Below are 15,714 nucleotides of genomic sequence, written 5' to 3' on the forward strand. Positions count from 1 at the left end.
GAGACTTTGCCTAGCTTCATCCCTGACCTCAAACAGCTTAGAGACTTAATTATTTCGCTCAACCTGAAAAACATGCTCAATCAGTCATTAATTATAATTATAAAAATACTGAAGAAAACTGATTAGGTTTATAAATCCCATTTGGATTTAAGAAAGCAAAAGTTGTTTTATCTCAGCAAACATTTGAATAAGCTCTGAGGAGGTGAAACCCCTGCTGCTTAAGGTATGTACAGAATAAGCAATACTTATGAAACTTGTAAGAAAAAGAGTAATCCTATGAATAATTTAAAGCTGGTCACATATTTAAGTAGTAGTAAGTAAAGATTTCACTGATCAAAGTTAATTGAAAATGCAAAAGTTATTTTTAACAACAATTCAAATTTATTAACAACCAGTTTGAGGGATTAAAGGTAAGGGTTGAGCTCAACTGCTTTAGAAACTGGGCGGCAGATAGGCATTGCTTGTGTGGCCATGTCCACTGGAGACAGTCTGATGGGTGATGACCTGTCCGGCAGAAGCACCAATACCGGTGCTGCCAACAGCTGTGGCGCCGGCATCACCACCAGCTTGTCCACCGAGGGCGCCGATGACAGAGGTGACAGGGGCGACACCCTCATCGGTCAGTTGGCTGGTTCCGCCAAGGGAATCGTATTGGGCCTGGATCTGCTGCTGGGCATGTGCCGCCTCCTCGTTGGTCTTGTACTTGATGAAGAAGACCTCCGGCTTGCTGGTGGAGCTAGGCTGCTCGACAACCTCGGCATGGACGTCGGAGCTGTCGGTCTTCTTGCTCAGCACATAGATGACAGTCTTGTCCTCGTTGACGGCTGGGCTGATCTTGATAGAGGTCTTCTTGTTGGAGCGCTGTGGCGACTTGATGAAGACTACATTATAGTTGCGTTTGGGCACGCCCACTGTAATGTGACGCTCCTTGTACTCCTCTTCAATGTCCTCGGGCGCCGAGTGAATGAAGAAGCGTTTGGACACAATCGGCTGCTGTTGCTGCTGCTGCTGATGTTGCTCTGCATGGTACTGCTGATTTACACCGGACTGTTGCTGGAAGAACGTCTGCTGCTGGGGCTGTTGATAATGGACCTGCTGCTGCTGCTGCTGCTGAGCTGGCTGGAAGAAGCTGGCGCCACTGCCGCTGATGCTGCTTAGACCTGCCACAGCTGAGGGGCCAGGATTGTAGTTGTAGCCTTGAGGTGCGGCCAACGCCACGGTAGAGAGACACAAGACCTACAGATGAGTATATATAAGAAGTTTGGAGTTACTCCTGATTAAGCCTGTTCCTTACAATGAATCCACGCATTTCTGTACTTGGTTGAGCTGTCTGGATGGATGATTGGTTGGTAGTTTACTTGGCTGTTCGCTGTGAACTGTATGACTCTTGCCATCTTCAGCTGACTTTTATACGCTCTTCGCTTTCGACAACTTAATAAGTGAAGTTCAGCTTCAATATTTTTTTTTTACATTTTTCTATTTCACTTTAGTTTTTTCTTTCCCTTTTTACGTTGCATGTTCATTGTTTTTGTTAGACTTCGTCTTCGTCTACTTTTTTGGGTCTTAGTTGTCCGTCAAATCGCCTTCGCCTTCGCTTTTCAAAAATCTCTCATTAAATACCGCGACTTGCTTGTAGTTGGCCCACGATACACGGCCAATTAGCGTGATTCCCCTGCAAGCCTTTTATACTTGCTCATTAGTTGGAACAGGAATATTAGTTTTGTATCAAGTTCGACTCCGAACGCAATTAAACAAAACTTTTAATATTCAAGTAGTTGGCAATAGTGTCTTAGTGTAACTCACATCAGATGATAGCACATCTTATCATATCACAACTTAAGTAGGCGAGCCTCAAGCAACTCTAAAACATGATGATACAAGAAAAGTATCTGCCTAAGCGAGTATCGTACGGCTGTTGCTTATCGACTCTTGTACTGTTGGCTTTCGGCTCTTTGTCCACTTTTGCTGCCGAGCTCTTAATTGTTTGCCACAATCCAAGTTTCAGCACCCGAGCTGCCATTATGTGGTTGGACCCTTTGGGCCACGCATCGATTAAATGTTATTAAAGGCAGGAATTACATAAACACCTAATCAATTTTTAGTACATCTCAGAGACTAAGAAATTGCTTGAACTACAAATTTGAAGCCCTCTATTCTCCTCTGTCCTCTCTGTTCATGCTCTTGTTCATGCTCATGCTCATGCTCATGTGTTTTCAGGCTTAATTAATGACCCGTCGAGCTTCGAAAATTTTGCATGTGAGCCGGACGCCTCTGCGAGGCCCCATTTATCATGGAGTGAGATGCATAGAGAAAGAGAGAGAGAGAGACAGAGAGAGAGAGAGAGAGAGAGAGAGAGAGAGAGAGAGAGAGAATGAAAGAGAGAAAGATAGAGAGGGTGATAGAGATAACGAAAGAGAGACATAGTTCCATATCTCCAGCTGTCCGAGCTGGCCAAGATTAATTTACTTTTGATTATTTGGACAAAAGCCCTTTGTCAATACATGAAGACGGCGGCAATTGTTGGCCTAAACGTGACGCCCATCCAGCTATTTGCGACTGGTGTAATGAGCCGTTTACTCGGCAGCCGAGCCAACCGGCTAACCATAGCTAACCTAGGCTAATGAACATGCAATCCAATGCTCCCTCAACGCTTCTCATTAGCAAGTTCCTCACTCAAGTGCCGGCGACTGGGTCGGGGCTAAGCCACAACTTGAGGGCGTTGCACAATAAAACACCGCATGCCACTTCACGCAATATCTGAGAAACATTTGGTGTTGTAAACCAAGTCTGAAAAATTATTAAGAGGTCATAATATATGTTATTGGTAAAATGTAAGTACTCGAAACATTAATTATAATAAATACACATTAAATGAGTTTCTTTCTAGTAAAGAATTATAGGTAAACCCATAAAAATGCAATGACAGACATAAGTAATATCTATTTACTTTTAAATTCAATGGTGTCAACAGCAAGAATTCATAATTAGAAGATACTTTCTGAATATTCCCAAACAATACAAGCCCTTTCCTCTGGTGAGGATTCATTTTAAAGCAACAAATTAAGCGGGCGCTGCGCGCAAAGCTTTTAGCTCAAGCAATAGCTTAGTCAGCAACCGTTATTAGGTATCGAAACCAAAAGATGACTTAAAGACGTTGAGCTTTGCATTTCTCGATTAACACATTTGTCAAAGACTCAAGAGCCAAGTTTTTGTTTGGTTTTTGATGTTGTTTTGAAAAGAAAAACCGTTTTTTTGAATACTTTTTTAATTTGTTTTAAAAATGCCGCATTGAGCAACGCTTAGCTTGGTGAAAATGACATAAACCAATTAAATAACTCATCATTTTCATATGGTTTTTACCGAATTTTGTTGCTAATATCTGATATATACATATTTTACTATAAATGTTATGCATAATATTTTAATGATTTAATTCGATTTTTTTTTTTTTTATTTATTTACTTTTTTTCTTTATTTATTTTTTATTTTATTTGCAGTATTGGTAATTGCTGTGTATTATCGCAAAAACCTTGACCATGTTAATTTCCTATGCACGCCATCGTCGCAAAAGTGAAAATTGTGGTCATCGGAAGAGATTTAAATATAATATATTATATATGAATATAAAAATGGCACGGCGGGCGTAAAGAAATTGTTGTTGAATTTCGTTTCAGTGATGCAACAATAAATCGCTAATGAGCCGTTGAGCCCTGTTACACAATCCCAGCAACAACAGCAACCACAGTACACAAAGGAGCATCGAGTGTTTTGAAACAAAAGAACAAAAATACAAACTATGTCGATTGTAGCGTGGATCATGCGTGGGGCTTATATCTTCAGCATTTACGGCTAGCGTTATTATGAGTGTATATCAAAATCACATACAGATAAAATTTATTACAAATGACCAGACACAGCGTTTTATTAATCTTCGATCATACATCAAAACATCATCGTCATTATTCAGGCGAACATCTGCACAACCAAATTATGACCCACATATTCCAAGTGTTTTATAGACATTGATTGATTTTGCAACAAAGCAAAACAAAATATATTAATTAAAATTTTATTTATAATAACTATTATTAAGGCAATACTGGATATATGTTTGGCAAGCAAGCAAGGGTATATATTTGATAACATATCATATTTTTGACCCAATGATGGACATTCGTTGATTATAAGAAACTATTATTTAACATACATATATCAAATTATTTTGTACAGAAATGCGAATTGGTCATCTAGTAGATTGCGCCAAAAAACTGAAGAATTAAATTTGAAATTTTCATATTTGTTTTTTTTTTGTTTTTTTTTGTATTTTCCTAATTCAGATAAAAGATTCAGAAAGCATATTTAGATAATTGCGCTGTTATAACTTCCAAATTTGTAAAAATAATAATTGAGCTGTAATAAAGTTACTTGTGTCTACTTCAGTTTTTGTTATAGTGATTCCCGCAAAAAAGAAAATTACATACATAATGACAATAACATTTTAAAAAGCCAAAACAAAAAAAAAATTGATAGATCATATGGACAGGTAACGTCTAGTCTACTGCTCTACTGGGGGTTATGTAACGCGAGCGCACAGCCCAATTAAATGCCACGATCCGCAAATTGAACTGGGTCTTTGCTCAACTGGGTCAGGCGATCGACAATGGCCATCGAAGCGATTTATGAACTGGCCAAAAGCTGTGCAATTTGGCGCGTCACTAATGACAATTTCGCGCGATGTGTGCAAGTTATGTTTAATTATTGATGCGATATTGCGGGCAGCTCTCAAAAATAAATCCCTTCAACGAGCTTCAGCGAAATTGAATTGTTTGTCGGGCTCTAAACAATGAATATGCTAATTCATATATGACTTCCGGCGAGTCGGATTGTATGAGTGTGTGTATAAGCCCCAATCTATATTATCTGGTATATGACGCAGCCAGTTACTTGTGTAAGTGTGGAGAGTGTGAGTGCTAACGACTGTGTCTCAAGGTTGCTCAAAAGAAAACTGGTAAGAGTGATATAGTCGGCTGACAGACTCTTAGGTGGCCTGTAAAAAGTCTGCAAGCTTACAATAACGTAAATCGGTGGTGCAAAGAAGCATACAAACTAAGTGAATAGTTTATATCAAATATGTTTCAAGATATTTGAATGCAAACATAGATAAAAGCTGTTAACTTTCAATCCGACCACTTGCAGTTGCTCATCAGCAGTATACCCAAAATTTATTTGTGCCAACAGGGTATTACAGAGGTAAGTTGCTTCAGTGGCGCTTGTGAGATCTGTTGGCCCCCGCTCTTAGTAGTATTTGTTGTGGTCTCTGATGGTTTTAGTTTCATTTGAACTCTGCTTCGTCGCTCATCAAGCCAAGCAGCAGCAGCTCGATCATCATCACAATAGATTTGGGTGTCCGCTTTATAAGTGACAGCCAGCCACTGATTAGCATTTAGTTGGTTTCTGTTAATCGACAGACCTGGTGCTGCTCTTCAAAACCAAACCTTCAATCGTACGAACTCGAGCCGAAATGCGCGCGCTTATTGTAAGACATTGGACTCAGTCCACGTTAGCTTGATTTCTCATGTGTTTACCGTTAGGTTACGTGCCTCTTGGGCGTATCGCTGGCCAAGCCGCAAGGATACAATTACCAGGCGAGCCGCATAACTGGCGGCTTGGCGGGTCTGCAGCAACAACAGCAAGGAGCAAGCCTGGATGAACAACGACTGCTACAACAGGCACTGCAGGCACCCAAGGTTCAGCAGCTGCTGAGTACACAGCCGACACAGAGTCAGCAAGTCTTCCAGCAACCCCTGCAACAGCAGATTCTCCAGCAACCACAACCGCAGCAGCAGCAGCTGATCTTCCAGCAATCGCAACCGCAAGTGCAGCAGCAGCAGATCTTCCAGCAACCTCAGCAGCAACAGCAAATTTTCCAGCAACAGACTTCCAACTTTGCTTACAATCAACTGGCGCAACACCAGGCCTACAGCCCAGTTGTCTCAAAGGATATATATGTGCATGTGCCACCCGCCGAGGAACCTGAGGAGCGTTATCCACAGCCCGTGCTGCCTGCGGGTCCACCTCGCAAGCATTATCGCATTGTGTTCATCAAGGCACCCACATCCAGTGTCAGTAAGGCAGCTGTGCGTGTTCAGCAGGCTCCTGTGGAGGAAAAGACCATCATCTATGTGCTGACAAAGAAACCAGATCCTCTTGAGCTGCAAACAGCCATTGAAGAGGCAGCGCCCAAACCCATAAGCAAACCAGAAGTATTCTTTATAAAGTACAAAACGCAGGAGGAAGCGGCGCATGCGCAACGCACCATACAAGGTTCGTCCGAAACTTAGCATACGGCCGAAAACTTGTAGTTCTCATTTTAAACCCCAAGAAATGCTTGAAAATTTGTGTGAGTTGGAGGCCAACCTGTATGGCTCACTCATTACGGGCTTATGCTCTTTTGTGCACTTTTGTGCACTGCTATTGGTCAGCTCACGTGATCCGCACGAGTGTGCGTGCGTCTATTGGGGCCACGCATCTTACACATACATATGCATCATAGATAGCATGAAAATTAATGAAGATATCTAGCATAGACATATTTCGCAGTTAATTCTCAAATGGTTTTTATGATTTTCCAGCTCAATACGATCAGCTGGGCGGCACTACACAAGTATCTGATGAAGGTGTGGCACCGGTAACATCGGTCATCGGATCCCTGGACAATCAGCGTGGAGGTCTGTCAGTTGGTGGACTCGGAACAGCTGGCGCAGCTGTTGGAACTGGTTCAATTGGTTCCATAGGGGGTCTGACAGGCACAATATCCAACAAATATTTGCCCGCCCATTTACGGACATAGAAAATTGACTGAAATGAAAAGAAACGTTATTGTTGTAGTTAACTAAGTAACAAATTGTTATTATGTATTGTATGTGTGTATATATCTAGCTAAATAAACATTCCTCTTCTTCTCCGACCTTTGAGCGTGTCTTTCACAACTTTTCCCATTAACACAGTAAATTTGACAAAGGCGATCACGAATTGAATTCAAAGAAAAGAAGACGAACTTCATTTATGCCTCTGCATTGCAACATTTGGTTAGCCGGTCGGGAAAACCGGTCGGTGCGATTAGCATTTGATTAGTCTTGCATAACTGCCATCTACATATGCATAATAAAGCCACAGAGCAATATCTTGGCAGTCCCCATATAAAAACACATAAGACATTATATATAAGTGAGTGAACATTCCAATTTTATTACCTACATATATGATAAGGGAGGATATATGTGATATATAAAATAGCTCAGTTCATTAGCATATTAATTTCGGCTTTTAATTGGTATCTCCAAATATCTTAAACCAGGAAACCTTTTCTTACAAAATTGAAGGTCTACTCAAAACAGATATTATTGGAGCTAAATCAATATTTAATATAAATATAGTTAATGTAAGTGCGTATGAGTCGAATCATTGGGAATAATCTTGTATTGCTTTTACTCTTTTCAAGGCCCAAAAGTTAATGTTAAATAAATATCCCTAGCTATTTATATTGTGATAGGTAGTATGATTAATTAACAGACAAGGCTATATGTCAATATATCAAGGCTATATACTAATATTTTTATTGACACTAATAATTAGGACCTAACTTAGTGGTAGGGAAGACGATGTGTTGGTTACACGTAAATTATATTACAGTGTAAGTTCATAGTTATGGAGAACACTTATCAAAGCGCAACTAAACTGTTAACTAAACACTTCAACGCCTCAGCATGATGCATTCATGCAGATGCAAAAATCCACCAAGTTCATTTTATTTTTCTATACAGTAATATATTTCGATGGCTTTGTCAATAAGCTACAACACCTATATTTGTATATTATATAATCATGGCTTGAATTTATATTTCCAGTTAAAATATATATTTGTTTTGATGTGAATATTGAATTGACAATAAATTAGAATAAACTACAATCGAGGGATTCTTTAAGCTGAATACATGAAATGCGTTGGGGCTGCTTATTTAGTTTTGGCTGGGATGTAGCGCTTGGATGGCACGTTGACGCCAAAGTTCGTTGACACCGAGGGGGTCTGTAGACCGCCCTGGAGTCCAATGTTACCCCCGCCGATCGATGGCACAAATGAGTTCGGCTGCTGGATGCTTTGGCTTAGGATTCCCTGACTGTTTTGGACAATTGTCTGGGTCTGCGTATGATGAAGTTGCTGGCGCTGCTGCTGGATGGACTGGGGGACAATGTTGCCCAGGTTGAGGGAGCCAGTGCCCGAGAAGCTGGTGATGGGGGCCACACCCTCATCGGAAATGTGTGTGGCACCGCCCAAAGCGTCGTATTGCGCTTGAATTTCCTGCTGGGCCCGCTGAGCCTCCTCGGAGGTCTTGTACTTGATGAAGTAAACCTCTGGTTTGTGTACCTTTGGCTCGGTTTGGGCCAGCTGCAGATGCTGGTGGATCTCATTGATATCGGGCTTCTTGGACAGCACATAGATGACGGTCTTCTCCTCGTTGCTGGCCTGGGCGCGCTTCAAGACTGCAGCCGTGTGCTTCAGATTCTGTGTGGGTGCCTTGATGAAAACAATGCGGTAATTCTTGCGAATGGGCGTGTTATCCAATTGCGGAGATGACTGCAGCTCCTCAGTGTCATCGGGAGCTGAGTGAATGTAGATGTCTTTTGTCACGATCGAGGGACGCTGCACGTACTGCGACTGCACGAACTGCTGTTGGGGCTGAGAAACAATCTGGGGTGGAGACACAATCTGTGGCTGTGGCGGATTCAGGACCTGCTGCTGCTGATAGTTCTGCACAAACTGCTGTTGCTGTTGCTGCTGCTGCTGCTGCTGCTGAGGCTGAACAGGAATGGAGGGCACAAACTGTTGCTGCTGCGACTGCTGGAAGACCTGCGGCTGGGATACCGGCTGAGGGGCCTGAATCACATTATTAAGCACAGGTGAGATGGGTTGCGAGAGGGACTGCTGTCCAGACACACTGTATATTCCACTGGTAGAAAGCGGCGTCTGCGGACGCAGATTGCCAACTGGCAGAATCGGCGTATTTTGCTGATATTTGTAGCCTTGTGGAGCAGCGACGACGAGCGCCACGCAAGACAAGCACTGCAAATATATATAGATATTCCGGTTTAAATAGCCCTTGACTCCTAGAAGCATGCGACTTACCACTAGAAAGCTGAACCGTTTCATTTTGGTAAACTAAACTTCTGCTCGAGCAGCTTGAGCTGAACTGATGCCTCAACAGATCTCTAGCAAAGGTTTTTATAAGATGCTCTCCCTCACTGTCGGCTGGGCATAAAATTATTCAATCTATTGTCCAGCTCCAGCTCCATCTACATAGTTGGCAAATCACGGAACCATATTCGGAAATATTCAGATGAACGCATTAGAGCTGCATCTCGCATAGTCAGCCGTTATATAACGATAGCCAACTTGATATTTAAATTTGTATAATCACATAATATTTCAACGAGCGATGCGGAATTAATGCGAAATATTATTGGTTAATACGACACATCAATGTATCAAACACTACTCCCTCCAAAAGAGAGTCATTTCATATGCATATGCAGCTGTCCCGGACCCAGACCCAAACCCAGACCCAGACCCAGACCCATGCCCAAAATCAAGCTGAAGCCCACAGACCCAAAACGTTTAGTGATCGGCAAATTAGTAGTTCGTTGAGTTGTCCGGAGCGAACCTTATGCATAATTTAGTTCAGCCTCTCAAAAAAATAGAAACAAGTTAACCAAGCGATATAAAAAAATAAAAATAAAAGTGTAAACAAATTTTTGTTTTCAAAGAAAGCAGTTTATGGTTTCAAGTCTCTCAGGGGTCTACGCATTTATTTTCTTCTCGTTTTTGGCTTGGCATGCCTTGGCTTGTTTGTCTACTTTATTTTAATTTGAATTTTTTACACAACCCCTTTGGTGTCGTTAGCTTTCGAAATATATAACATAACAAAGGCCCAAACTGTCATTGTCTTTCATTATGCTAATCCATTCAGTGTGATAGTAGATGCCCGCAGATAAAGCTCGTGTAATAATTATTTACAATTTGTTGTGTCTTCCGAAAAATAATATATCACTCATAAGGTATGTAGGTGGAGGAGAGGAATAAAATGCATAATGCAAGATTAAATGTGGCATAAGATTTAAATCCTAATTAATACTAAATGTAACATCCGATTTAACTAATATTGTTTTATAATGATGCATACATTTAGATTTAAATTTGAATTGAATTTTGCATAGCCCCAAATTCAATCTGGTGTTTTGCGCTGAATACAATATATCTTGAAAAAAAAAAAAACAGCAATGATCTTTTGTTATAGACTCACCAACATTAACGTCAGTCTAAATTCTAAACATTACCCAGCACTTTGGCGACGTCTTGAAATCTATGTTTCAAGTACCTTTATATGAAATATATATGAATATACGTTTAGATATATGTTTTCTAATTAAGATTGTTCTGCTATGTGGTATCTTTCTATGAGGTATCAGGGTATTAAAAAGTCGAAGATTCTTCACTAGAGCATTGTTACCTGTTTAATATGCAGCCCTGCTTATAGTCGGATCACAACTGATTCATCTCACAATTTGGCAAATAGCTAAGTTTCACCAAAATCCAATTTGTTTTTGGGAACATAACCACACGTTGATGACAGTCGAGTCTCGAATTGTTGAGGTCGCCAATCTGAATTCGACTATGTGACTTCAACAGTCGAGTGCCAAAATATTATCCCTAGAAGAACTAGCCAAACGCTTGCAAATGATGTTTCAAAAAAACTAAATTATATTTGCTAAAAATATCTACTGGCTATGATTTTCTTGCTTAAAGCTAAAACCTACGGCTTGGTGGCAAGTACGCGCTATTCGAAGGTAGCTCGGCTGCAGTAACTCCAACAACACCTGTTCCGCTCTTTGAGGCAAAATCCAAGACGGGAGACGAGGAGCCGGCATTATGATTAGTCGAGCGGCCGGGAAGCGAATCGTATTGGGCTTGGATAACACGTTGAGCATTCTCGGCATCGCTGGGAGTGCGATACTTGACGAAGTGCACCTCTGGTTTGTTGTTGGTCTGGAGCTTGATCTGGTTCAGCTTGTTGGCCAACTCACTGACATCAGCCTGTTTGTTTAGTACATAGATGGCTGTGCGATCATCTGAAGCGGAGGAAGCCAATTGTAGTGCAGCATGCTCCAGACCCGTATTCTCGGGACCCTTAATGAAGAGAACGCGCAGATTCTTCCTCAGACTATTCGCGATTTGATCGTTAACGGGACTATTGTCGAACTCCTGTTCTGGTGCACTGTACGTGTAGAACTCCTTGTTGAACTCATTGGCCTGGAGTATGGGCTCTGAAAGCTGGGCAGAACCACCATGCACAAGGCCGCCATCGGAGTTGCCGATCAATCCGCCACGCCCATCGCCAGCATGGGATTGGGGTGAATAATCATATTGGCCTCGAGCGACGGCTATTAAGCACAGCATCTGCAACATGGGTTGATTGACTGAGACGTTTCTTGCAAGGATCATATATAGACTTACCAGAAAAGCGCGCATCTTTAGTTTGGCCTAGTAGGTTTCCTTGCCAATGGGATATGAACGTGTTGGGCAGCTGTTGAGCTGTGTCTGTGTCTGCCAATTGCAAGTCAGGCCTTTATTTATATAGAGGCTCAGATGCATCCGATCCCATGTTTGGCTGTAAGACATGCAAATGCGATGCATTGAGCAACAGTACAGCATTAACTGCCCCCACATTCCAATTGAATTACCAAACGTTTTTTTAATTGGAACATATAGCTTTGAAAGAAAAATAACGACTGCATCGGCTTTAATAAGTCGGAAAATGTGTAAATGTATTCAAATTACGTCGCGGTCTTTAATTTGACCTACAGATTTGTGGGTTTGCCCAACTTGCAACCCATACGGAATGTGACATTTTGTCGGCATTGCATTTTTTCTGGATTTATCTGAGATAAAACGGTCGTCGAATTGCTTAAAGTTGTATATCAAATTTGCATAATGGGAATTTTACCAAAGTTTCCAAATATATTATATGTGATACCAGATGAGCTTACTTAAACTATTAAGCACTATTTATTTCTATTTCAGAACAATCTGCGACTCTAAATTAAGAATAGCCAGAAAATAAACAAGCCCAGATCTCTTGGATTTTAAGACTCACTTAATTTTACACTGTGCCTGCAAGTATGCAACAGTATTTGAAAGACCTTTTCTGAATTCTTTATTTTTGCACATGTGTCCATGTGTATTTTATTTTATAAATCTATAATTCTAGTAAATAGATTAATAATAATCAAATATCCAATTACTTCGTACAATTCGGGCTTTGTATATACACACATCACAAAGCTTTTGAATATAATACGCCTATGACATCATATTAAAAATGGAGCATTGAACTGGTTTTATTATATGGGCAAAGCCAACAAGAGCGAAAGCTTTATTTTCAAATCAAATATATAAAACAAAATGCTGCAATGAAATGGAAGAAAAGATGCATGATATAGCTCTGGATCCTGAGCTAATTATCATTTCAGCAACTTCACTTTTACTAATATTGCCCATATTCTATTTAAATTTACAAACGAGACAATAACCTGTTGAATGATCTCACTTTCACACAAAACGATCTCGATTTCAGCTGAACACAAAAGCACGCCAAAATGTAGATTTTTCTTCTTGTTTTTTTTTTTTTTATATAAAAATGATCTTAAAGTATCAGTGCCTTATAAACAAATAACAGTTCTCCAATCGAGTTTAGGCGACTAACTGATGGCCTACCAACAGCCGAAATTGTAGAACGAAATTTCATATTCCGCTTTCATATCAATGTGAATAAACGCATATATGCAAATAAGAAAAGATCAACAGATTCAGGGATTATATTCATACATAAGATATATGGTATACTACCAAATTTTAATCAGTGAGGGCATTGAAAAAGAGTGCGATTCGCGATCACTAGAAAAATTCAGCGCTTAATATTGTCTCATCTGCTCGTTTGGCCGACCGGCTGTGGATTATGTTAAACGAATAAAGTTTAAAAACTTGTTTCGGTATTATTTCAAGTCGTTCAAGATCAGATAGTTGCAAATTATAATTTGATTATGAATAGGATGATAATATAAAAAAAAAAAAAATTAAAATAGTATTTTATTTTGTGAGCTATAAAAACGCTTGTGAATAGGTACGCGCGTTTTAGTTTAGCTCAAAGAATCGGTGCAAAATGAAGACAGTTTGCGTAAGTCCTTCTGAATTTAATATTTCTAGAGAAATATTTTAACTTTTAACATGTTATTCAGTTTGTTGTGTTGTGTGCCCTTCTGGCTGTGGTCTGTGCTGCCCCGGCACCCGCAGCCTCTCCCGATGAGCCCACCGTATCCATTCTGCGATATAGGAACGATCAGGAACTGGAGTCTATACAGCGTGCCATAATTGCGCAATACGAGGGTCAACTTGGCGGCACCACACATATTCATTCACCACGCACCGCAAGTGTCGTCAATCCCCAGACCCTCGGCATCCACATTTAAATACCGATAAGTTTAATAAATTACAAATTGTTGTGAATATTCGGTGACAATTTACTGATAAGCTGATAAGGCGCAGCCTCAACGCGTCTCAGATCGTCAGGGCTTCAGTCGCGCCTTACCACTTCAAGTGTAAGCAACCCAAAAAGAATTTGTATATATAAATTTATATTATTTGTATTTATATTTATATTATGTGCCGCTTGCTGGTACTTTTATCGGCTGCTATGTTTTGTTTGGCTGGGAGCCAGAGATTGCCCAAGAATCAGCCAATGTTCTTTCCCAAGGAACAGGACATTGTCTTTCCCGATAACCAGCAGTATAATACATTATTCAAAATCAGTGACTTTTACTCTAATAGTAAGCTAAACACTAAGCTCGAACTTCCGATGCCGCCGCAGCGTGAACTCAATCCGACTCGCTACAGACCGGGGCAACCGTTTCCACCACCGCCTAATGGGCGACGATACAAGAAGAGGCGCAGGGGCCAGAATAGACGCCTCTGCGAGCGCAGTGAGTTCCTTTCTCAATTCTCGTCTTTAGCTTAACCCATTGACTGAGCTCTTATTACCAAGAGTACTCCGAGTACGTTGAACGAATCTTTCCCAACGATACGGCCGTCACGGAAGACGCAAATGACGAAGATTTCGATGGCCGCGTACTTGCCCGGCCTGGTGAATACCCCCATATGGTTTGTTCTCTTAAGCTGATAATAACCTATTATACACTCAGAGAAAGTATCAAGGGTTATGCTGGCAAACTTAGGATCGAATTAGTTTGTTATCTCTTTACTTAGCTCATTCATAATCTACGCTCAATTCAGTATATATTTATGCACATTAGTATAACACTTTTCTCTGAGTGTAGCTTCTCATAATCGTAAATGACCCGCATAAAACCGGAAAACTTATTTTGACAGGCGGCTGTCGGCTTCAAGACTAACTCGGAAAAAATCGACTACAAGTGTGGCGGCAGTTTGATAAGCGAGAATTTCGTCTTGACTGCGGCCCATTGCACTGAGGTGGACGGGTGAGTTGATAGTGGGGTGTACGCGATGATTCTTTGATTACATACGGTACATTTAACATTTTTGTAGGGATGAGCCGAAATGGGTTCGCATCGGTGGACTGAATCTTATGATTGATGAGGTGACGGTTGAGCCCCAGAACTTTGACATCGAGAGTATCTTCAACCATCCCGATTACCGAGTTGAATTCTATTATAATGATATAGCACTGCTTAAGCTGTCAAATAATGTAAAGTGAGTATTCATGGATTTTCGAAAATTCATATCCATTTTTTTACTGAAGCTAAACTAATGAGCTACAGCTTGATGCGGAAAGTTTTTGAAATATACGTAAAAATAGTAGGTAATAGTAGTAGGAAGACATAAGTATGTTACAAACATTTTGTAGTAATATGTAGTAGCAATTTGTCGAAGCTGTACGAAGTAGAGACGGTAACTAGCAGTAACAGATAATAATTTGTACTGTTAATTTATATAATTTATTTATTATCAAAAGTAAAAACATATTGGTAGTAGAATGTAATGGTATATTCTAGATTAGCAGATTAAAATAAACCGCATTAATGGTTTATTTCAGACTAAGTGAGTTTGTTCGCCCCATTCGACTGTGGGTGGATAAGGAGATACCTACTTCAATTGCATTTGCCATGGGCTATGGCTCGACTAGCTTTAGCAAGGCCATGACATATCGCCTGACCCATCTAAATGCGACCATAGTGCCCAACGATGAGTGCACCCGGGATCTGCCTGTGTTTGCTGAGACTCCCAATGGCATTATAGGCAGTCAGATTTGCGCGCAGGATTTCCTTCAGAATCGGGACACCTGTCAGGGAGACTCGGGCGGTCCGCTGCAGCTGAATTTGCCTGGTCGCAGACGCAGCCTTATTCATTATCATCTTATAGGAATCACCTCCTTTGGCGTATTCTGTCGCAGCAGCTACCCAAGTGTATACACCCGTGTTTATTCGTTCCTGGACTGGATCGAGGATATTACATGGGGTATGCCGCAAAACTGAGCGTCATTGAATCATAAATTATGTATCACAGATTGCAGCTGAAATAGCTCAGCAACGCAAATATGTAAAAGATATTCTAGAATATGTTCATGT

General features: G+C 40.7%; 6 protein-coding genes across 6 annotated transcripts; 3 read left to right on the forward strand and 3 right to left on the reverse strand.

Moving 5' to 3' along the window:
* Positions 1-358: 358 nt before the first annotated feature.
* On the reverse strand, positions 359-1,421 carry TwdlV (TweedleV). The gene is made up of 2 exons (XM_018113380.3): positions 1,295-1,421; positions 359-1,236 (listed from the first exon to the last, which is right to left on the reverse strand). The coding sequence occupies exons 1-2, from the start codon at positions 1,307-1,309 to the stop codon at positions 433-435; spliced, it is 819 nt and encodes a 272-aa protein (XP_017968869.1). The 5' UTR covers positions 1,310-1,421; the 3' UTR covers positions 359-432.
* A 3,897-nt stretch (positions 1,422-5,318) lies between these two features.
* On the forward strand, positions 5,319-6,972 carry TwdlG (TweedleG). Its single transcript, XM_030387490.2, has 3 exons — positions 5,319-5,536; positions 5,592-6,324; positions 6,633-6,972. The coding sequence occupies exons 1-3, from the start codon at positions 5,522-5,524 to the stop codon at positions 6,848-6,850; spliced, it is 966 nt and encodes a 321-aa protein (XP_030243350.1). The 5' UTR covers positions 5,319-5,521; the 3' UTR covers positions 6,851-6,972.
* Positions 6,973-7,894: 922 nt separating this feature from the next.
* On the reverse strand, positions 7,895-9,593 carry TwdlF (TweedleF). Its single transcript, XM_018098651.3, has 2 exons — positions 9,185-9,593; positions 7,895-9,121 (listed from the first exon to the last, which is right to left on the reverse strand). Exons 1-2 carry the CDS (start codon positions 9,206-9,208, stop codon positions 8,015-8,017), a joined length of 1,131 nt encoding a protein of 376 aa, XP_017954140.1. The 5' UTR covers positions 9,209-9,593; the 3' UTR covers positions 7,895-8,014.
* Positions 9,594-10,793: 1,200 nt separating this feature from the next.
* On the reverse strand, positions 10,794-11,742 carry LOC108649655 (uncharacterized). Its single transcript, XM_018098640.3, has 2 exons — positions 11,570-11,742; positions 10,794-11,512 (listed from the first exon to the last, which is right to left on the reverse strand). The coding sequence occupies exons 1-2, from the start codon at positions 11,582-11,584 to the stop codon at positions 10,862-10,864; spliced, it is 666 nt and encodes a 221-aa protein (XP_017954129.2). The 5' UTR covers positions 11,585-11,742; the 3' UTR covers positions 10,794-10,861.
* Positions 11,743-13,170: 1,428 nt separating this feature from the next.
* Positions 13,171-13,618, forward strand: LOC108660107 (uncharacterized). Its single transcript, XM_018113381.3, has 2 exons — positions 13,171-13,289; positions 13,351-13,618. Exons 1-2 carry the CDS (start codon positions 13,275-13,277, stop codon positions 13,579-13,581), a joined length of 246 nt encoding a protein of 81 aa, XP_017968870.1. The 5' UTR covers positions 13,171-13,274; the 3' UTR covers positions 13,582-13,618.
* Positions 13,619-13,764: 146 nt separating this feature from the next.
* On the forward strand, positions 13,765-15,661 carry LOC108660104 (venom protease). The gene is made up of 5 exons (XM_018113379.3): positions 13,765-14,091; positions 14,154-14,269; positions 14,498-14,607; positions 14,675-14,839; positions 15,183-15,661. Exons 1-5 carry the CDS (start codon positions 13,773-13,775, stop codon positions 15,619-15,621), a joined length of 1,149 nt encoding a protein of 382 aa, XP_017968868.1. The 5' UTR covers positions 13,765-13,772; the 3' UTR covers positions 15,622-15,661.
* The last annotated feature ends 53 nt before the right edge of the window (positions 15,662-15,714 follow it).

Source organism: Drosophila navojoa, chromosome 2 (assembly GCF_054131105.1).
Source record: "Drosophila navojoa isolate 15081-1374.11 chromosome 2, UAZ_NAV_1.0, whole genome shotgun sequence".
In the NCBI taxonomy this organism is placed as follows: domain Eukaryota; kingdom Metazoa; phylum Arthropoda; class Insecta; order Diptera; family Drosophilidae; genus Drosophila; species Drosophila navojoa.